At 37.8% G+C, this 22,119-nt stretch overlaps 1 protein-coding gene across 6 annotated transcripts in view; it reads right to left on the reverse strand.

Annotated features, from left to right (window-relative positions):
* Positions 1-4,886: 4,886 nt before the first annotated feature.
* The window catches only part of EPRS1 (glutamyl-prolyl-tRNA synthetase 1), a 37,411-nt gene continuing 20,178 nt past the window's right edge, over positions 4,887-22,119 (reverse strand). For 2 of the 6 annotated variants that reach the window (XM_054628611.2, XM_054628610.2), the window contains 19 exons: positions 21,790-21,902; positions 21,043-21,160; positions 20,510-20,884; positions 19,412-19,642; positions 18,493-18,741; positions 17,685-17,915; positions 17,081-17,346; positions 16,020-16,071; positions 14,965-15,174; positions 14,761-14,833; positions 13,908-13,987; positions 13,496-13,597; positions 12,776-12,931; positions 12,400-12,597; positions 11,870-12,043; positions 9,444-9,604; positions 7,899-7,977; positions 5,548-5,612; positions 4,887-5,262 (listed from right to left, as the gene is read on the reverse strand). In XM_054628611.2, the coding sequence (XP_054484586.2) occupies positions 5,112-5,262; positions 5,548-5,612; positions 7,899-7,977; positions 9,444-9,604; positions 11,870-12,043; positions 12,400-12,597; positions 12,776-12,931; positions 13,496-13,597; positions 13,908-13,987; positions 14,761-14,833; positions 14,965-15,174; positions 16,020-16,071; positions 17,081-17,346; positions 17,685-17,915; positions 18,493-18,741; positions 19,412-19,642; positions 20,510-20,884; positions 21,043-21,160; positions 21,790-21,902 (3,084 nt within the window). In that variant the 3' untranslated portion in view covers positions 4,887-5,111. The remainder of the gene's footprint in view (positions 5,263-5,547; positions 5,613-7,898; positions 7,978-9,443; positions 9,605-11,869; positions 12,044-12,399; positions 12,598-12,775; positions 12,932-13,495; positions 13,598-13,907; positions 13,988-14,760; positions 14,834-14,964; positions 15,175-16,019; positions 16,072-17,080; positions 17,347-17,684; positions 17,916-18,492; positions 18,742-19,411; positions 19,643-20,509; positions 20,885-21,042; positions 21,161-21,789; positions 21,903-22,119) is intronic. The other 4 variants (XM_054628612.2, XM_077175930.1, XM_054628613.2 and 1 more) reach the window with 2 other exon arrangements.

Consider the following 22,119-nt stretch of genomic DNA (forward strand, 5'->3'; position numbering starts at 1 on the left):
GAAGATGCTGAACATGAGCGCAGTGGCAAAGACAGAGTTGCCGAAAGCCCCCAGCACGTCTGCCCGGCTGAAGCCAAATGTGCTGGCCTTGTGCCACTTGACGCGGCTGAAGCGGACGCCGACCAGCCCAATGATCATGGAGATCAAGTGGGAGAGAACAGCAAAGGCATCTGAGGCCAAGGAGAGAGAATTGCCCACGTAGGCGACCGAGATTTCAACGGCAAAAATGGCGAGGCTCACCACGCACATGAGGATGAGGCGGCTGCTGCGGCCCGAGTAGCGGCCCATTCCTGCGGCTCCGTGCCCCTTGCTCCTGGGATCTGCGGAGACAGCGCTGAGCAGGGAGCAGCTCCCTGCCTGCGATCCTGCCCTTCAGCTGTCAGTGCTGCTCACGCCTGGGAGCCACTTTTATAGGAAGCAGTAAAACAATAAATCAGTTTAAAGTGCAGTTTGGCGAGATTTGTCATGTGAAGACACTGTGAGAGTTCCAGTCCTGGAAGTGTCCCACCCTCAGGAGGCATTTTTTCCTACAAAACAAAAAATAAACCTAGGAAGATTACTGGGAGCACCAGCACTTGCTACTCCACTCAGTGTCCTGAAAAACTGAGTAAGGCCCAGACAGGAGAGCATAAGAAGGTGGCTAAGAATTTTAAGTGGTTAGAAAAGACCTGTCTTTTGCATAAAACTCTCCTCTCATGTCTGTTCCTGCCATTTCTGTTGCCAGTAATTTTAGTACTGAAAAAGTCTTACTATACACCTATGCAAAAAGACATTTGAAATCCATGTTGGGTGGACATGATTTTTAAGAGCACAATAGACATGAACTGCTTGTGAGACTTACTGAAGATATTGTCCATAGAACAATCTTCAAAGACAACTGCTCCGATCTTCCATTTTAGCAATGTAATACAACAACTATACAACAGCTTCTTATACTTTTAGCACATTTTAACATTGCTCATGTATATGGAGAAATTTTGGAGGCCATTTTCTAAACAAACTGCCAGTAGACATGGAAGATGAGGCTTAACAATAAACCCAAAGGATATTGGTTTTTTCCCATTTTGAAAACCTGTCTCAAAATCTCAAAGCAATTCTTAAATGCTTGCACGTAAAAGTAAGAGTTGGGGAAAGCACAACCAGAAGTTCAAGCTGCTGACGTCCTAGCTTGTACTTTGTGCCATTTCTAGAAAATAGATCCTAAAGCAGTAACATTTTTTGTCACTCATTGCAGTACCTGTTGAACTCTAAGTGTCCTCACATTAACACAAACTCACAAACTACCACTAATGGCACACCAGGCAGTATGGGCCTGCCAAGGTGTTTTCCTTGAAAAATTTAGGATCCAGCTTTTTATTTAAAATGCCCATTTGTGTACATATATGCACACAGTTAGTTATGAAGTAGGACAGAAGGAAATTACATGAATTACATGCAGTACAGCCATGGAGAGATAAGATAATACTGATTACCTGAGCTGACCAATTGTCCCTGCTGGCCTTAGGATTCCCAAGGTGACTTAACTTTAGGTTAAAAGCAAACACCCATCCCCACTTTTCATCTGGATTTTTGCTCACAGGGTTTCAACAATCAAAATATTTATGTTCAAAGTTCAGTTTGTTAGAAGCCGCTCCTGCCAACATACGTAATTTTTAACATTTGGTCATTTGCCTATCTACACACTGCAGCTGCGACTCAAGGGTTCCCCTCCTCCTGCCATTTTAAGAACACCATTGAGCCTGGAAGGGTGGATTACTAGAACTAATTACAACATTGAAAATTGGCACTTACTTATCTTCCTTTTCATCTTCTCACACCTGTGTCACCACTTCCATCCCAGCTATTTCCACAGCAGGTTTTTTTCCCTTCTTGTATTAAAGTGATGTTTAACTACTTATTACCTGAACTACAGGGCATGAAAGGTGAGGTTTTTTTCAAGTTATTCTCCTTTCAGTGGGTACAGAAGAAGATCAAGCTTCAGTGGTCTCAAAAGCCCTGCCTTACACAAGGTTCTGATTACCAAAACAAGAGATAAATGAAGCACTCCCTCTGCAGCAGAGCTAAAATGTTCACCTGTGCTCTGTTTCCAAATAAGGAGCTGCTACCATGATGTTAAGGCACTTCACTTACACCCCCTTTACAATTTAACTCAAATTTATCAGTACATAAGAACTAACGAGCACCAAAAATTTTGCAATTCTATAAACACAAAGCAGTATCATTTAATCAACAGCAGTGTATTATTCCAATTCCATATACCTATTTTTCTTACAGACAGAATCTAGTCAGGGTCTGAAAGATTTTTCTATAATGCTTCACAGAGAGCTCAGATTGTGCTTTGGGCAAAAGGATAGCTGACATGGATGTTATTTCTCCCAGGCAAATATTAGCCTCCTTGTGGAAAATCATCACAGGGACATCTGCATCTGAGGTATCAACATTTTGGACCCTTCAAGCCTTATTATGACCAGGAAGAAATATGTTCAGGAAAAGTAAGAGGGGGGGAAAAAAAGAGAAAAAAAAAAAAAAAGGAAAAAGCTGGCCTTCTGTGAAATCTGTCTTCAAACAAACCCATTTGTCGGCTCAGGGCAACTAATTTCTAAGAATAGTGTGTCAACATGTTTACTCGAAGATTTGATCCAGTCAACTGGTTGAAGGTTGGCTGTTTGTTCAAACTGATAAGGTCAGAGGATGCATTCAGTTTTTGCCTTTCCTTTGTAATGAGTTACTAAGAGCTTCCACATTTGATTTTTAAAATATGGGTGTTGTAGAACATTTCAGTGGGAACTGTAAGTGCTCATCTATTCTTAAAACTCTGGTTTGCTCTGCCAGAAAATCTGGGCACATTCCTGCCTCATACCCTAAGACATCCCTCTCCAGCTAGTCTTAGTCACCAACCATTTCAGGCTGTGAAAACATCACTCTGGCGTTATTGCTCTCTCTCTTTACCAAAGTACAATCCCGGCCAGCATTAGAGGCAGCACACCAGGACACACACCTTCAGGCCACTCATCTGCTTTGTCAACTGTATCCAAAGATAAATGCATGCACAGACAAATCCTTCCCTAAATCCTTTGCCCATTGCTACACCTGAGAAAATACATACACTAATGCAAGATTGATCATTTTAAGATGCAATTGAAGCAAACCCTTCAGGACTAACCATAATCCAAAGAATATTACAGAGAATTTCCAAGTTTCAAGCACTCTGAGAAAGCTGATCTAAAATGTTTAAAAATTTCTATGCTTTTCTGTGGAAAAACTGGGGCACAAGGCACACGATCTTAAATTGGATAGGCCAGGTTCAAATTTTAACATTCAAAATTTTGACTAGGAAGGCTGACCACAGGAATCTGGGGAAAAGCAAATATTCTGCATATCTTTTAGAAACATAGATCTGGCAATAGCACTCTAAGTCTCCTACATGCTTTAGACCATGGCTGCTTCATAAAAACAGGTTTTTTGAAACAGGCAACCATGTAGTGTTGGGCCAGGAAGAATTTGGGGAGGATGCTAGAGGTCCAACTTTTTAATGACCAAGTTTTCATTATACTCTTTTCAGGGAAAGATGTTCATGGAGACAGCATTCAAACATACAAGAGAAAAAAAAGTAAACCAAGTGTGTGTCATCTAACCACTGTTTTGTGCCAGGGCTACGTCTTTATTTTTTAAAGCCAATCTTGTGCTCAGTGATGCTATTTTTAAAATGATTTTGCAACTCTGTAACATCCAGCCTCCTCTGCTAGAGCAACACTTGGTAAGTGTAGGAAAAGCAAAAAAGGTTTTATGAGACATGCTGTAGATATAACCACAGGCTAAAATCACTAGCACTGAACTTAACTCTCTTCAGACTGCCTTTGCATTACTCATTGCAGTATCACTGTCAGACAGCCATTAAGGCCAGTTTGCAAAATAAGAAAAACAGAGATTGGCAAAATACCTGCAAGAAATTGCCGCCACCTGCACCTTGCTACAAGGTGTTATTTAATCTTTCAAACTTGCTTTACAAGAGGGTGAAAATCTGGGAGGTGATTCTTTCCATCTACCTCTGCTCTTGTGAGACCCCTCCTGGAGTGCTGTGTCCAGTTCTGAGGCCACCAACATAAGAACAATGTAGAGCCATTGGAATGAGTGCAGAGAAGGGTGATAAAGAGACCCAGAGGTACAGAGCACCTCTCCTGTGCAGACAGGCTGAGAGTTGGGGTTGCTCAGCCTGGAGCAGAGAAGGCTTGAGGGAGACCTTAGAGCACCTTCCAGTACCTGATGGAGCCTACAGGAAACCTGTAGAGGGACTTACAAGCACGGGTAGTGATAGGATAAGGGGGAATGGCTTTAAATTGAAAGAGAGCAGGTTCAGGTGAGATACTAGGAGGGAACTCTTGACTGCGAGTGTGGTGAGGCACTGGAACATGTTGTCCAGGGAAGGTGTAGGTGCTCCATGCCTGGAAGTGTTCAAGGCCAGGCTGGATGGGGATCTGAGCAACCTGGTCTAGTGGAAGGTGTCCCTGTCACAGCAGGGGAGTTGGAGCAAGATGATCTTTAAGGCCCCTTCCAAGCCATTTATGATTTTTTGTTTTTATGAAAATATTCCTTGAAAGATCTGGCTTCAGAGACAAGTTTTCTAAAGGTAGTAATTACTATGCCTACAGGTTCGCAGCAAGTCTCTACTGAAAAATTTGAAGGCAAAATAAAAAGCAGGTGTTTTATCTAGAAAGTAGATGTCAGCACGCTGAACTGTACTGTAGTTTTTATGGCATTCTCTCCAACCTTTCAAGCATTTTCTCAATGTACAAGGAAATACATGCACCAAACCAGAAAAAAAACCATGAGCAAAGGATACCTATTCCTCCCTACTGGGCAACACAGAAAAAACCCATCACAGCATGTTACAGCTCACAATACATCTTTATTTTATTGGAGATGTTTACAGAAAAGTCTGTGAATTACTGCTAGCCTAAGACTGACCATTGGGGAGCCGGGTTATGGTTTATGGCTTTGTCTTTGAATTATTTAAAAAGGTCACAAAACTGATTGAAGTTTAAGGGGCTATTTCAGTCTTGTTAAAAAAAGTTCAATTCACAGATAAAGGAGAAGGTTCTTTCACTAGTGATTTAGTAACTACGACCAAAGAGGGTGTAGAACTTGGCAGGGTTTTTGCCGCACACACATCTTGCTCCAGGCTGGAGTTCACGGAGTGGCTGGAAAGGTATGCAGAGGCTTTTTGCTCCCATGGATGGAGCACCAGGCTCAAGATCTTGATCCCTGAAATAAAAGGATATTAATAAATAAATATATTCATAAATAAATATTTCTATTAAAAAATAAAAGTGCAATAAAGTGTTTTTTTACATAAGTGATTTATACATAAATCTTAAAACTGCATTAATTATTCTCAAAGTTCCAGAGCTAAGGAAGTAAATATATTGAATTTTGCAGGACAGCAGGAGTCTGTACATAAGTGTTATACCCAAAGGCATCTTGCATATCTGTTTTGTATTCAAACCATTTTGATTTTGATCTTGGTATATACCCTCAGTTATATTTTACCTGGCAGTGGTCTTCTTGATCCAATCCTCGCACTCAATTTCCCCACAGAAAGGGATTTGTACAATCTGAAGGGAGGAGAGGAGGGGAGAGAGAAAAACCCAACAGTTATACATGTAGAAAAATCATCTTTGTCTCTGGAAGATTCCTAAACCTTCAGATCTCATACACAGATCTCAAACTGGGAAAAGTTCCAATTGCTACAACTGAATTTTAATAGCTCTTTTTCATCAGAGCAATAGATAAGCACAGTCATCCCTCCACAGTGCAGTATGGAAAATACTACACAAACCCAAAGCACCATTTAAATTTAAATCTTTTTTTTTTAACCAAATACATCTTTCTTCTGTGCAAAGTATAAACACTCTTTTTTTATCAGATGTTCTGTTTTTCAGGAAAAGTTTAAAATTTTCAAACTACTGAGCAAATGCTCACCTTATACACTGTAAGACAGTGCCCTAAAAAAGTTCCCATTTTAATTCCATTACTATGAATTTTCATTTTTTCTGAGCATACATTATTTGAAGAAAACAGAACTGCCAACAGCACATTTCTCTGGGGGGCCATGGGGGTGGGTGTGCAGCCTCCTGCTCTTTCCTTCACTTAGCTTAACTGAAGAAAATTGAGAGAGTAAGGCTGAAATAATAAATGTCACACACTCCTCTCTGTACTACTCTTAGCTATTGGAGCAGATCTCTTGCCCCTAGTTTCATATTCAATTTTACTGATTTTTTTTTTTTATTTTTAATGGACTTCCACAGAGAAAATTCAGCTTGCTACCTAGAGGTAGCATTATTCTTAAAAAGACACCCCCTACAAACATTTGAACACTAATGAAATGCTGATAGCTGAGGGCAACCTCAGCTACTAAATTCAGCCTTCATTCATTTTAATTCTATCCAAACTGTGAATAAGGTTTACTTAGTGCATCTTTCTTTCACCTAATTTACATTCTTACTGCAAAATTCTCAATTTGTCATTAACTGGAACACACCTTTAGTAGACTTCACTTTATTGCTTCACTTTCTTGTAACTGAAAAAAAGGAACTATTACCACTCTACTACACTGTTCTTGCATTAATCTATTGTTAGTGAAATGAAAAACAGTCCACATTTTTAAAGAGTTAAGAGTCTGCAATTCCATTAAGGGAAAAACAGCAGCAGGAATTAAACAGGAACACTTATTTAATCTTAAAAATTTTCGTTCTAAACAGTAGTCAGTGCTAATAGAGTGCAATTTCAAGTAATTCAGAATACATATGCTATAAAATTATGTTAATACAACAAAAATAGGTAGAGAGTGAAACAAACACCAAATGGCAGATTTTTTCAATTTTTTTTTTTCAATTCAGATATACAGCTCATAATAAATTCACATAACCTAAGTACCAAAACAGTAGAAGTGTCCAACATGGAATATAGTATTATTTGTTCACATTTCCAAGCTTAACTACATTTAGATTACATTAGAATTCTAAGCATTATAAAAACAGCTTAATTCTCTTTGTCATATCTAGAATCTAGCTGCACACAACAGTGAGTGCTGGACATTGCTAAATCAGTCCCTCCTCTGAAGTTCATCATTATTCCTTTAAATATTGTTCTAAATTGAATTTAAGTGCAATAGAAATAAAAGAAAATAGTATAATGGAAGGTCAAGCCTAACCAGGAATAACTTAAAATTATTTTTGAAGTTTAACAGAGTATTTATAGATTCTTGGGACTTGCACATTTTTCACCAGGAATTTTGAAATTTTCAGAGTGGATCTAACTGGTACACAACCCCCTGATCTCTCTCTATAAAATACACAACCTTACTAACTAATGTTGGGGATCCTACCTCTTGAACACACTAATCCAAACACATAAACAATTTCCCAACCTGATCTGTGACAGAATTTCAGGGTTAAAAATTTCTCTCACCAGTTCTTTGTAAAAGAAACAGCAGCTCAATTCTGTGCTGAAGACTTAATCTCTCATCTAAACTTCAATACCTTTTCACAGATGTTTAGATTAGTAGAGCTCACTCATCCATGTGACGGGTTATTTTTACTATAAATCCAAGGAGGTTACTGACTTGCAGTAATTCTTAATGAACTCAATAGCTTCTACTCAGGTCATAAAGGTAAAACTTCCTTGACGTAAATAGCTTGTACTTTAAACTCTTACCTGGACCCTTATATGAGACTCAGTAAGTGTTTTGTCACTGCATTAGAATAATGACAGTGAGGTTATTGTAACCTGAATGAAATGTTTACATTACTCTCTCTTACAAGCATATTCTGATAAAACCATTATTTTTAATGGATCAAAAGGGTGTGAAGCATAAGAATAGAAGTGGTAAATCCCCTTACCTTTCCTGAATCAAGCTCTTTTTGAAAGTCCTCCATATTACTAGCCACCACCATATGACTTTTTAGGTCCTCGGATGCTCTAAGAAAAGGAAAAAAATTCAGGCATGGCAGATTTATTCATGCAAACTCACTAGCCCAATGAGCTGAGTTTTCAGAGCCAGTAAAAACAAAAGGTAACAAAAAGAGCTATATATTCATTAGAATCTTCCCAATCAGGTTATGTCTTTCTACTACTGATCCTCAAGGAGGTAAAATGTTGATTAATTGCTGATGGGCTGCCACACATTTCACTGTGCTCATTCACACTGTTGTGCCCATCAGTTAAACACTGACCTGAAGCAGACAGAAATAAATACTATAGATGTATATTTTGCTTTTAAAATTATCTTCTAAACCTAAATCACAAGATGCTTTTGAACTAGGTAAAAATATTCTGCCTGTAAACAATTTTTATCACTTCCTTTAGAGAAGGAAATAGAAAAGCTCATCTGCCACAGTGTCATGTCAACACCCTGTTCTTCTCAGTGGACTTACGAACAACAATCTGCAGTGAAGACCTGTGAGGGATTTTGGCATTTGCAATAAGGGCAAAAAATAGTTTCAAAAGTATTTGATTGCTTACAAGAAAGCAATCCTGTGAAGATCAATAGGGTCTTAAAATGCACTTCTGGACACAGAACTTCAGCTATTGAAGTTACTTGGACAGCTTTGTGTCTTTCAAAATTCTGCACCAAAAGCATCTTTCACAAAGGAGTCCTGTATATAGGATCATAGAATTATTTAGGCCAGAAAAGACCTCTAAGATCATTGAGTTCATCCACTAAGCCAACACTGCCAGGCCCACCACTAAACCATGTCCATAAGCACATTTATATGTTTTCTGAACACTTCCATGGATGAGTATTCCATGACTGCACTGGGCAGCCTGTTTCAATGCTTGGCCACAGTTGCAGTGGATAAATTTTTTCCAATGCCCAATCTAAACCTCCCCTGGCTCAACCTGAGATCATTTCCTCTTATTCTGTCACATGTTACCTGGAAGAAGAGACCAACTCTCACCTGACTACACCCTCATTCCAGGTAGTTGTAGAGAATGATAAGGTCCCCCCTGAACTTCCTTTTCTCCAGAAGAAACATCCCTCCACTCCCTCAGCCACTCCTCACAGCATTTGTGCTCTACACCCTTCACCAGCTCTGCTGCCCTTCCTTGGGCAGTGTTAAGGTCACTGGTCACATAATGACCAATGGGTCACATCTATTTATGGTGTGTTTATGGTGTATCTATTTATTAATAATACATGTGAACTCATGGATGTATTTTTTAAAGTAAGTTCACAACCTTTTACCTTCTGTTTCTTAAGAACAACAGGCAGCTCCTATCGCTGAATGTGAAGGAGTTTAAGAGGCAGAAAATTATACAACACAAACAGGAAGATGACCCTAACCTGCCCTTCCCCACAGATAAACCATTAATGTGAGAAGTTCTTCTGACAAATGAAGGGCATCTATGATTATCAGAGCCATTTACTGTAACTCTTAGTTTACCTGCTGTAAAGGTTTGCATGGATCTCCTCCAAGATCTGTTCAAGTTTCTCTTCTGCTTCATGTTCAGACAATGTCAGCTTCTGCCCCGTGTCTCTTCTAACAGCTACAAACTGTTGGCTCTTCATGTCTCGTGGTCCCACTTCAACTCTGACTGGGACACCCTTTGTGGAAAAAAAGAATTAGTAGTTAGGATGAGGAAGTAATTCTCACAATAGTTCATTTTCTCTCTGTAGCTTTTTGTTTGTTTTAAAGTCCAGTCTTAATATAGACTCACTTGATACATTTAAGTTTCTTTGGAAAAAAAAATCACTATATATTCCAAAGCTTTAATGAATTTCTGTATTTCCCACCCACATTCTCTTCACTTGTGCATTCTACCCTGCTTCACTAGCTTGGAGACTGCATCAGTGCCAGCATGCAAGTAATACTAAATCACTGCTGAAACTGCACTAAGTTTTCCCACATACTGCAAATCAGATTTTTTAAGTCTGAACAATTAAGACTTCCACAGCAATTATAATGTTCTAGTTCACCCAATAACACATTTAATTCTGTTTTCAAAGAATGCTTTCAATAGCATTCAACAGGTATTGTTTTAACAGCAAACAGCAAAAGTTCTGTTAATTACAGTCCTAATATCAACATTAATTGCATTGAATATTTGACTACAAACAGCTAATTGTTTTAGCAAAGCAAGTAATTTCAAGTAATTCAGAGTTTATCAAAGTTTATCATATCAAAGTTGATAAACTTTGGTGGTAAGATGTAATTTCTCATCCCCCTTACACCATCAGGCAAAAAGATTTTCCATGTTACTGAAAAGAGTCAGTTAAAAGTCTACTGTGTAACTTATTTTCTCTGCATCCCAACATGTATCCCAGAGGGTACACATTCTTCCACAGGAAATGAAAAGAGTGAATAAAAATACGTTTTGGAGGATTGCTCCCCCCCTCTCCCTCAAGGAAATTGAATCAGTAGGTTTATAATCTAAAACCATTCCACAGTGTTCAAAAGATGAACAGGAGAATCAAAACCTGTACCAAGCTTTCTATGCACTGTGTACTCTGGAATCTCCTCAGGTTCACAGCTTCCAAGTGATTCCCTATACTCCCTCTGCTTCCACTACCTTAATTATGCTAAAAAGGTGAATAATACAGTAAAATCCATCTGATCAATGAACTATCTACTACTACATCTACTATCTACTACATAAAGAGCTACTCAAAACTGTTATTAACAAGCAATTCAAACTGAACATTCTAGTTTACGCCCACAAAGCATTGTTTCCATAATAAAAACTGGGAAGGGAGTATCCAGTACTTCTAATTGTAATATTACTAAGTGAAAGAATAGTTCATGCTCCCTTAGGAAGATTTCCCAAGAAAGCAGTGGAACTAATACCAGACAATACAAAAGAAGTACCACTGACTTGGTTCTTTTAGGAAGTAACATCAGAAGTCTAGTACACTGACAAGTGCATAAGGCAAAATATTTTCCAATTAATTCTTTTACTTCTTATTCCAGTACCTTTGTATTTTTTACCCTACAAAATTCCTTATACACTCAATAAAAGGAATGTATTGTTCCTGCAATGAGCCTGAAGTTGTAGTTTAGGTATTATACTGGACACATCACTAGATTTTGTGAAAAACATCAAGTTTACCCTGTGCTGTGTACCTTCTTAAAAAACCTAATTTTATTTAGAAAGTTTTCCAACATAGCTTCACAGTACTAGAGATCCGTTTAAAAAAAAGGTTACACAAAGGGAAGAGAACTTTGAGACAACAGGAATTTTGAACAATTTGGGTCACTTCTATCAGGTTACTTGGAAGATTAACATATTGAAACTGATTTTCAATTCAGAAAAAAAATAAAATTCCAAACCAACACTCAACATGTCATTCAATTTTTAATTACCATTACTACCGCTGTTTTATTCTGCTCACTATTTCTGTTTTATAAAAGCCTCTTATATTAGAGGAAGCAGAACTGCTCCTCTCAAGTGCTATATGAGGGGAACATGGTAATATTGAAACAAAAAAATTGCTCCTTTCTTTTCTGACACTGTAGGTTTATCTTCTCTGTTCTGCTGTATGCACAGAAGGCTCTGCTGTGAGTCAGGACACACTGAGGTATTAGTACACATTTCTAAAAATGCAAGTAATTTATGCTCCTAATTTAAATTTCTAGGTATATAAGTAGAGCCCTGGAGGTTTAAAAATCCTTAATGACATGCAAATCCTAGCAAACAGAACAAGTCTTTGAAAACACCTTTCCTTCATTTATTCAGTAAAGTGATCACTGATTATCAGGCAGCAGATTTTAATTTACAGAACACATCTGCTTTCAGAACAGAGGGCACACATAGCATACCTCATATATTCCCCTCACCTAGGCTTCAAAACCCCTCCTGGAAAGAAAAGTACCTTAAGTTCCCAGTGGTTGAACTTCCAGCCAGGTGAGTAGTTGTCTCTTAAATCAGCCCGGACACGGATGTTGACAGCAAGCAGCCTGCTACGATATTCATTACATTTCTTCAACAGAGCCTCCCTGTCCTCTTCAGAAAGGGAATTTGTGATACCACAGGGAATAATTACAACCTGCAATAGAACAGGACATGTACCTTATGCAACAAAAAAAATTAGCTCATAGTTATAAAAAACTTGAAACCAATATTGTGGCCCTCTGTTCCAGTAATTTCCTTCATGCTCTCAGAAATGAAGGACACATTTCACTTTTTATACTAATGGCACAGATAACATTACTTCAAATGGATGAACTATCAAAGGGGACTGGTCCACCACAAGTATCCTAATGACTTGTATTAACTTCACACAGCTACTCTGTAACTAGACAGCTCCATCCTATATTAAGTCTTTCAGCTGCCTGACATGAAATACTTATGAATTCCAAGACAAGAAAGGAAACGAAAGCAGTTTAAGGCATTTTTACACACCTGAATACAGGCTACACGAGGTGGGAGTACCAATCCCATGTTATCTCCATGAATCATTGTCATTACGCCAATAGTCCGAGTTGTAATGCCCCAGGAATTCTGATAAGCAAACTGTTTTTCTCCTGGCTTCTTAGGGTCTTCAAACACAATTTCAAACATCTTTGAGAAATTCTGCCCTAAATGATGTGATGTTGCTCCCTGAAATAGATGCACACAGAAAATTCTATTCAATGGAAAGTTAAGTCTATCCAGCATCAGTTTAAATATTTAATCTTCCTATATTTAATGAGAAAAATAATAATTATTATATTATTATATTATAGAATAACAATAACAATAACAACAACAACAATAATAATAATATTAAAGTAAATACCTGGATAGCTCTTCCACTGGCAGATATAAATGCCTCTAAAGTGGTTGTATAATCCCCCCCAGCAAACTTCTCCTTCTCTGTCTTTCTTCCTTTCACAACAGGTATTGCCAAGAGATCCTCATACACCCGAGCATAGAGATCAAGTATCTGCAGCACCTATGATAAACAAACGATCTTCAGAATTACTCAGTATTTAGCATTTGTTAAATCTTGAAATATTTTTATGTGACAGAGTCTGAAATCTCTAAGATTTAACACTTTCTCAAAACTATGTTTAGAAACTAAGATTTTTTCAATTACTTCAAACTTTGGATGTTATTTTCCCTGAATCAAAAAGCAACAACTATAAGTCATGAAAGAAAAGAAGAAAAAAGTTTTAAAACTGGACAAAGAAGTTTTAAAACTTCTAGCAGTAAACACGTGGATGCATTATTTAAATTTTTAAGGAAAACTGGTTTTTAAGTATTTTTAAGAAAAATCATTTTAAGGTAAGCACACACTATATATCACACTCTTCAAACTCCCCATATTGTTTGTAGAGAATGAAGCATCAGAAATGGGTTACATCTGAGAAAAAAAATTGGTTCTGATAAACTTGGCATTTTTCACAAGGGCGCTCAAAAATAGATATCCTTGAGATCTCAGTACAAAGATTTGTTTGTGTTGCTATGGAGTAAGGTAACTTCCTGAAAGGGGAAGCACCAGTGCATTTGTTTTTACCTCCTCTGCTGCTTCTTCATATGTTGCAAATGCTGTGTGACCCTCCTGCCAAAGGAACTCACGAGTGCGAAGGAAAGGCTGGGGATGTTTGAACTCCCAGCGCTGGAGGGGCAGAAGCAAAAAAAAATTAACACTATGAAGTGTCAAATTATTGTTACAAATAATGTTTATAAGCAAGTATTAGAAAACCTTCAATAAAGATAAAAAAGCCAACTAGTCAGATTTCTACTTAATACAATCAACCATTGATAAAGAATGTTTTATTAGAAACACCGAGGAAAACATATCACATAAACCATGGTAACAATTTTGCTTTGAAATATGTGCTGTGATCATGCCATGTCCACAGAGAATAACTGTCCTACACTGCACTTGTGATAAGAAGAGGTACTCAGGAATTGTGTACACATACCACAACACTGCACCACTGATTAAGCTTGATAGGAAGATCCCTGTGTGACTGCACCCACTTTGCATAGGAAGGATACATTACTGTAAAAAGAAAGCAGCTTTGAGTCTCCACACAATAAAGACATTTATGTCAAACTTTTTCTTTTGCTACATATAAGCTTAACATTCTCTTCTGTGAGAATTATGCTTTCATGTTTCAGTTCCTTTAAAATAGATTATTTTGTCTTAATACATAATATTTTCACCAGAGTACTTCCACTTCATCCAAAGTCTCTGCAAAAGAGCTTGGTTGCTGCTGGTCAAAGTACAATCCAAAGCTTATTATTTAATGACACTGGGTTTGAATTGCTGGCTTACAGTATGGTAAATACACCTGGGCTCACAAATAGGAACTCCCTGACCTCAAGATTTCAGGATGCTATGCTACACCTGACTCAATTAAAAACTCATCCAGCCTTCGGTCTTAAAATGCTTGTTTAAATTACTCAGAGGAACAGCTACAGTCAAAACACATGCAAAACTGAAGTGAATCATGAGTTGAAAAAAATTTCTTATAAACACTATAAACCAAATAATCAAATGTGTTTTCAGACAAAGTAAGTCAGTCTTCAGGATATTAACAAAAAAATCCAGAAAAAGTATGCATTTCCTAATAATGTCTATTTAAGGAAACACATAATGTGGATTTGCTATGAGCAGCAACAAGATTAAGAAATTTTCCTAAGGAGTTACAGAAAATATTCTGAAAAATGGGGGCTTCCACTTTTCAGAAGGGACTCTTCTGTCTACCAGCTACACTATATATAGAACTTCTCATATAAGTTTACAGCCAAACTACATGAAAAGAGACTCACCTGTTTCACTTGTGGGACGTATAGCAATTGGTTCAGCCAGTTCTGTTTTCCCAGATCTTGTGACCCAAGCAACCTAAAAAAAGGAGAAAATAAAAAACAAGTTTGGGAAAATGTATTCTAACCCCAAACTTACTTTATACCCAGCTGCAGACTAAGTGGTTGGGTTTTCTTACAGTCAGATTAAAATGAAGTTTTGAAGTGTACCTCAGGAGCAAAGTCAGCAATATGAGACTTCTCCGTCTCTAAGGCAGCCTGGGACACAAACATGGGGAAGTAGCAGTTTTCCACTCCAAGTTTCTTGATCTCTGCATCAAAGAAGTCTTTGATGGCTTCCCAAATAGCATGAGCCCAAGGACGAAGAATGTAACACCCACTGACATCGTAGTATTCAATCATCTCTGATTTTGTGATCACCTTGCAAAAGATTAATCAGAGGCTGTAGTTTCAGTTTGTGCATAGAGAACATTCAGTAACCCAAGTGTGCGTCATGCAACTCAAGAGAATCTCCTACTTAAAACTGCTCAAATTGTTAGCAGCTAAGATATACTTTAGGGTCATTTGTGTTACCGAGAGAAGGTTAACCAGGAACATTAAGCTTAATGATAGGTCTGAATACTGTAAACACTTAACTAAAACTGAGTTTCATGAACCCAAGTAAGAGACTATACCTGCTTTCCGGGAACAAAAACACTTCTGTAAGAAATGTCTCCAGCTCATGTCAGAAGAGACTTTTATTTCTTGGAGTACAGGCAAAAATTATACTACTGACAGGAAATGTACACCACTGACAGCTACTTACAATCTCTCATAACAAGACTAATCAAAACTAATCATCTTGACATGTGTTGTTTGCAATCTCAGAAGCTAGCAAAATTGTTAAGTAGCAACAGATATTCACTTCTGTTATGCATCACCTGGAGCTGAAATAAAACTTTCAAGTCTGTGAAATTCCTATAATTTCAACTAAGTTTTTTACTCTTAACAAAAGAGGAATTCAGGTATGAAACAAGGAAACCATATGTATTATATATAATAAGGTTGGGTGGTTGACACTCACCCTTTTTACAGCTTATTAAATTTATTCAGGTTTTCACTCCAAGGCATTTCTGTTTAAGACCATGATAACATAAGACATAGAAAAGAGCAAATACTTTGCTTTGTATTGAAAAAAAAAAACCTCAATCAGAAGGATGTAAATCCCAAACACACATTGATTTATAACAGAATGAAACAATCAAATAAAACTGATGTGCACTTACCTGAGAGAACCACTCTGAAAGATTTTCTTCTTTTTTAGCTTCTAGACCCAGCCTATGGTATGACAAAAGAACCATTCAGCATTTAGCCATGAAACTTATCCAAACCCTTTTCTTTCTCTTCTCTTTTGGGGCAGGAATAATAAGGTGGAAGAGAATGTTTTAGTTTTACATCAAAAGACTAAGTTTTGGCTGGTGGGAGTTGCTAGTATTTCCTTATCCTAACAAGAATATTTAATATTAATATTTAAAGAACAGTTCCAATTATTTAGTATGGTTTGAATACTTCTAATTCTCACTACGGCTGTATCAAAGAACCTCACAGCAACACATTAAAAAACCCAACCACCAGTAAGCAGTCCAGTAAGAAATTAAGATTAACCTGTGAGTAAGCAGTTTTTCTCTTTATTTTAAACATTTCCTACCTAGCCAGTAGCTAAAATTTCAGGAAAGACTCAACTTCACCATTCACCTGCAACTCAAATTCACCATTCATGTGAATGGTCAGTCACACTGTTTGAGACAGAAAACTGACTTACCTCAAAATAAGGATAACCAATAAACGTACAGGATTCTAAAGAAGGTTAAACTCACCAGATTCAAATGATAGAACACAAAAGTAAAAGTTTTACATCTCTACAAACAGAGAGGTTTTCAAGGAGGGAAATACATTTTTTCTGGCATTATTTCTATACAAAATAACTGCATTTCTTGTCTCTAATATATTGTTTATGTATATGAAGCAGTAAATACATAGTGATGCATAATACATGCTGTAAAAAGACCTCTAAACTTTCAGCAAGAACGGCAGCACATTTACAGAAGCAAATAATAAGCACAAAAAATTCCCAGTGACAGTAACAATACAGGATGCTGAAGTACAACTGACACTAAATAAACTTTGGTAACTTGGTTTTGGCTCAATCCTGAATATGAAAATCAATACAGTTATTTTACAAATGTACACACTTTCAAGTGAAATGAGAAATGTATCACACTCTAAATCTGAACAGAGGTAGACAGTTGATGGTTCTATCCAAAAAGATTAAAGATTGCATCTTTACCTGGTTTGTTTCTTAGGGCCTTGGCCCTCTCCCGATCCATCTGAGGAGCGCTCATTCCCACTCTGTCCTTGCAAAGGTTCTTTTTTGGGGCCATCGTTATGTTTCTGTTGCTTACTCTGCTTTTCAGACTTGTTCTCCTTCTCTTTCTTCTTTTTGTCTTTGTCATCTACACCACTAGCAGACACTGGTTTATAGTCAACTCCTGCAACAGACTTATACTGGGCCTTCAGTTGAAGAAGTTCTTTAACAGCCACATCTATCTTTTCCTTGAAAAAAAAAGTAGAAAATTATAGAGAAATCACTGGAATAATATAGCTCTATTAAAAAAAAATCTATATGGCTTTATGGACATTCACTGACTGTTGGCAGAAAAATCTGCATAAGCCAGTACCTAACTTTAATGTGCTTACATTTTATAGGATCATACCTGACAGCATATTTAATTTAAAGAGAATGTTTCAGATCTCAGAATTTAAACGCTGCGTATTTTAAAGGTGTAAATTTTTTTACATTTTTAATTCCCATAATCACACTGAATTTCAAAGATAGTTTTAGATTTAAATACATATATTACATTTTTACACTACAGTGTATATGTTATTACCTTGTCTGCTTTTTCTGCTTTTAATTTCCTAACTTCATCTCCTTGAAGAGCTACTTTGCTAAACAGGGCTTTAGCTTCAGGAGTGTCTGGACCACCCGGTACTGTGTTTGATGTCTGAGGCAAAGCCCCCTGAGCTGCTGGTGGGTGTCCTGGCTTGTACTCCTGCCCAGTCTTTTCCTTGTAGTCAGCTTTTAGAGAAAGAAGGAGTTTTACTGCTTCATCTATTTGATCCTGTGTGGAGGATAAATAGCAAGATTTACTGGTGAGAATTAAGGAGAGAACTGGCCAGAAGCATTGATTATGAGGCTACAAAACCAACCTAACCAACCAACAAAAAAGCCCCCCAAAAACAACCCAACACCAAAACCAATTTTGCAAGGTGGAAATACAGGCAGAAACCCCCCTGCCCCCCAGAAGCATCTAAAAAGCTGCCTGTTTGTCTCGTGTTCTTTTCCACAACCATCACTGAATCTGTCTCATTTTGAAAGGTCTTGCTATTGCTGCAGCACACTAGATAGTTGAACAGTCACTCGTCCCAAATACAGCAAGGGACAGTAAAATACATTAAACACTTCTGCAGGATCAATATCTGCCATGCCCGTGCCTATTCACCTAGATATGAGAGGTTAAGTTTGACTTTGTATATCTGAGTCAGGAAAGTATCCAGCACCAGAACAGTTCTGTTTGGCATTATCAGAGCATGCATGACCTGGACATAGGGGAGCTTGATCACTACTTGGTGAAAGATTTCCCCCCAGTGGCCAAATGTGATTACAATTACAATTGCTCACTCTAATGCCTGTTGTACCTTGGAAGCTTTCTCTGCCTTGAGTCTGCGAACCACTTCCCCTTGCTCAGCTACAGTATCATAAAGTGCTTTGCCATCCACTAAGCTACAGCTTGCCAAGTTACTGCAGCAGACAGGAGATGGAAGTGCAGTAGAAGATAGACAAGGAGGCGTTGAGGGTGGATTTCCAGGCTTGTACTCTTGACCTGTCTTTTGTTTATATTCTGCTTTTAGGTTTAAAAGAATTTTCACAGCCTCATCTATTTGTTCCTGAAGCAAGAGAGAAAAAACAGCAGTTGCAGATAAGGGTAGAAATAAGGGTAGAGGTGTAACACAATAGCTGAGATAACACAAGCTTTTCTAGAATGGCACTAACACAGCTGTTGCAGTAAAACTTCTAGAGCTATCCTGTGAGTATAAGTTGTTATTACTAAGTTCTGTGGTAAAATTTAGCCAGAATACCGACAAGTTGTATACCAAAGGACCAAATCAGGTAGTGTAGGTAAGGGCTGATTTCTGTGCCATAAAAGCCTCCGATTTAGGTGGCTTAGTCCCCTCCAATTATAGCAGTACATGAGCTGCACACTGGAGAATAGCAGCAAATACACAGACTCTGAATAAATAATGGTTCTTTGGTCATGATCAGGTAATTCCCAAATTTATTGCTGCCATTCTGGCTCCAAGTTACAGCCCTTCTTCCAAGTTACTGCCTATATTCTGCTTCACTTTTCTTGTATGACTAAAAAATGAACTTATTTATTTTCCATGCACTAACACATAACTCATGCAGTCAGCCATATATCAGCTTAAGAGAATTTGGGAAAGCACTTCATGGAACTAGCTTAGAAATTCTGCTCCTCAAATTTCACAAAACCTGCCATTGGGTTTTAGCCTAAATTGAAGACACTGTTCCACTCAGAAGTATCCACAGGTAGAACACCTTTGAAGCTTTCTCCGATTTGAGCTTGCGGACCACTTCTCCTTGTTGAGCTACTCTGCTGTACAGAGCCTTGCTGTCTACTGGACATGGGGATGGAGGAGTGGGAACAGGAGAACACTGAGGAGGGACAAAGGCCACGGGTGGGCTTCCAGGCTTGTACTCCTGGCCTGTCTGTTGTTTATATTCTGCCTTTAGGGATAAAAGGACTTCCACAGCAGCACCTATCTCATCCTGAAAGAAGAAAGGAAGGGGCAGAAAGAGGGAGGAACAAAGATATAGAGAGATAAGATTCTCAAGAATAGCATAAATACTTTCATAAAAAGACCTGCAGTTTATGTGCAACTATTCAGTTTTCCTAAGTACTTAGTGGAGTTATTCAGAGAAGTTTTCTCTACTAATTTCCTATTTTAACAAAGTAACTCCTCTTAAGTGATGTACAACCCTAACTGTCCTAAGTAAAATTATAATAATAAATTAATTTAGATCTTCTCATTTATTTCGATTTTATAGTGCCATCAAGATACTACTACTATCAACATTATTTAACCACTGGGCAAACTATGTTATTTTCCCTCTCTTCTTGCTCTGCATTAAAAAGAAAGAAAATAACACAGCTAATAGCAGCTATGTTTGCTATGTACAGTTACAGACAGGAAGATTCTCAAAAACATCTGTGGCATTTGGATCTTTCCTTTCTGGTTTTGGAGCTTTGTTTCAAGGTCTAAACAGCAACAATTCAATCCTGTGAAGTCACATAATTTGACCATACCAAGTTAAAGAAATGAAGAAATTGCCAAGGCATTTAAATCTCAAGGACTTGATTTGGATAGTTAATCAACTCTTGCTGTTGGGTAAATTTGGTCCATGTTTCAGAGCACCAGCCTAAGAAATACGGGAATTCACCAATACAAACTTGGTCATGCAAATCTAACTGAAGAAATAAGTTTTGGGAAACACAAGTCTTGACAGAACAAAGTCCAGTCCAAATGATGACTACTATAAAATCTCTAGATCCATAAGCACCCATTCACTTCCACAGAGCGAGAACAATGGGCTATGCAAACCCAGACAGAACCACAGGATTATTTTAATCATCACCTTAGATGCTTTCTCAGCTTTCAGTTTTCGGACCACTTCTCCTTGTTCTGCTACTTTATCATACAGGGCTTTACTGTCCAAGGTACCAGAGGTCTCAGGCTTTGATGACTGTGCAGTTCCAGATACTGGAGGATTTCCTGGCTTATACTCCTGGCCTGTCTTCTCTTTGTATTCTGCTTTCAAGGCCAGCAGTTGTTTCACAGCTTTATCAATATCTTCCTTTGCTGCCTTCTTAGCCTTCAAGTCACGAACTACATCACCCTGTGCAGCCACCTTGTTGTAGATGATCAAGTGACCTTCAGATGACTCAGCACAGGCTGGAGTAGAGGTATGACCAACAGCTGGAGCAGATTTTCCTTTTACAGCTGAACTAGACTAAAAAAAAAAAAAAAAAAAAAAAAAGAAACCAAGTATTCAGCATGTAATCTCGTATAGAAAGAGATGTATAGTATATATATACTATATATATATAGTATATATATATACACACACACACACACATTTTATGGTACTTTCCTAAACCACTAGTTTACCTCTTTCTTTGCAGTTTCAGCTTTGGTCTTCTCTTTTGACCCAGATGTTGGCATTTCTTTAGTGTGTCCATCAGGGATGTAAATCAAAATGCATGGGGCATCTTTACAGCTGTAAGGACTATAAAAAGATTTATAGAAAACACAACAGTAAAGGAAATAAAAGATAAATATCAAACATTTATTGAAACAAATGGGCTACTCTCTCTAAAAGATGCTTTCACACAACTGCAAGCTTATATTTGATATACAGCTGTAGTTATCTACATTTACATAATTGGGGATCTGCAATGATTCCTCTTACATGCGCGTTTTCCTTTTTGTTACAATATTTATATGTTTATGTTATAATTGCCTGTAGATATTTCAACAACTTGCTAAGAAAGTGTTACAATTAAGTAGTATATGCATGCCCTAATTGGAAAAATGTCTGTTTTATTCCGTAGCACTGCTATTTAATTTCTATACTCCAAGTCACAACAAAACCATGACCTCATTACCAAGTCCAGGTTAGCTGGGGTGCACCTCAAGTACCACATACTTGGCTTAAGACAGTTTGAAGAGGCAGGAATGGAATAAAAAATAAAAGCCATGCCAGTCCACAGAGATATTCCTCACAAAGATCATGGTAATGAGTAAATATTTGCAGACGACATTACTCTTACCAATGTGTGTGTGTGAAAACACTAAAACACCATAAGCTAAAGCAAATTCTGTGAAGTCTATTTAGGCCATTCTCAGGTAACTTACCTCACTGGCTCATAGGGCTGATCACAAATATAGAATCCTCTCCTCTGAAGTTGTATGATGTCTCCTTTTTTTAACTCCTTAAGGCATGGATCACCCAGCATCAGCTCTTCTTGCTGTAAGTATTAAAAAAAATCAGTCCATGTCTAACAGAGCAAAGGAACAGCAAGAAATAGAGTTGTAGAAGGTGATTTCCTCCTTTTCAAAGTGTCAAAATGTTACTTAATTCCAGTAACAGCAGAACAAGTACTAGCAAGAAGATGCCACATCATAAGAATGTATCAAGACAAAACTCAAACTACTGGTTTCAGATGTGTAAAAGCCTGGTAACAA

The sequence above is a fragment of the Agelaius phoeniceus genome, chromosome 3, assembly GCF_051311805.1.
Source record: "Agelaius phoeniceus isolate bAgePho1 chromosome 3, bAgePho1.hap1, whole genome shotgun sequence".
Classification (NCBI taxonomy): Eukaryota; Metazoa; Chordata; class Aves; order Passeriformes; family Icteridae; genus Agelaius; species Agelaius phoeniceus.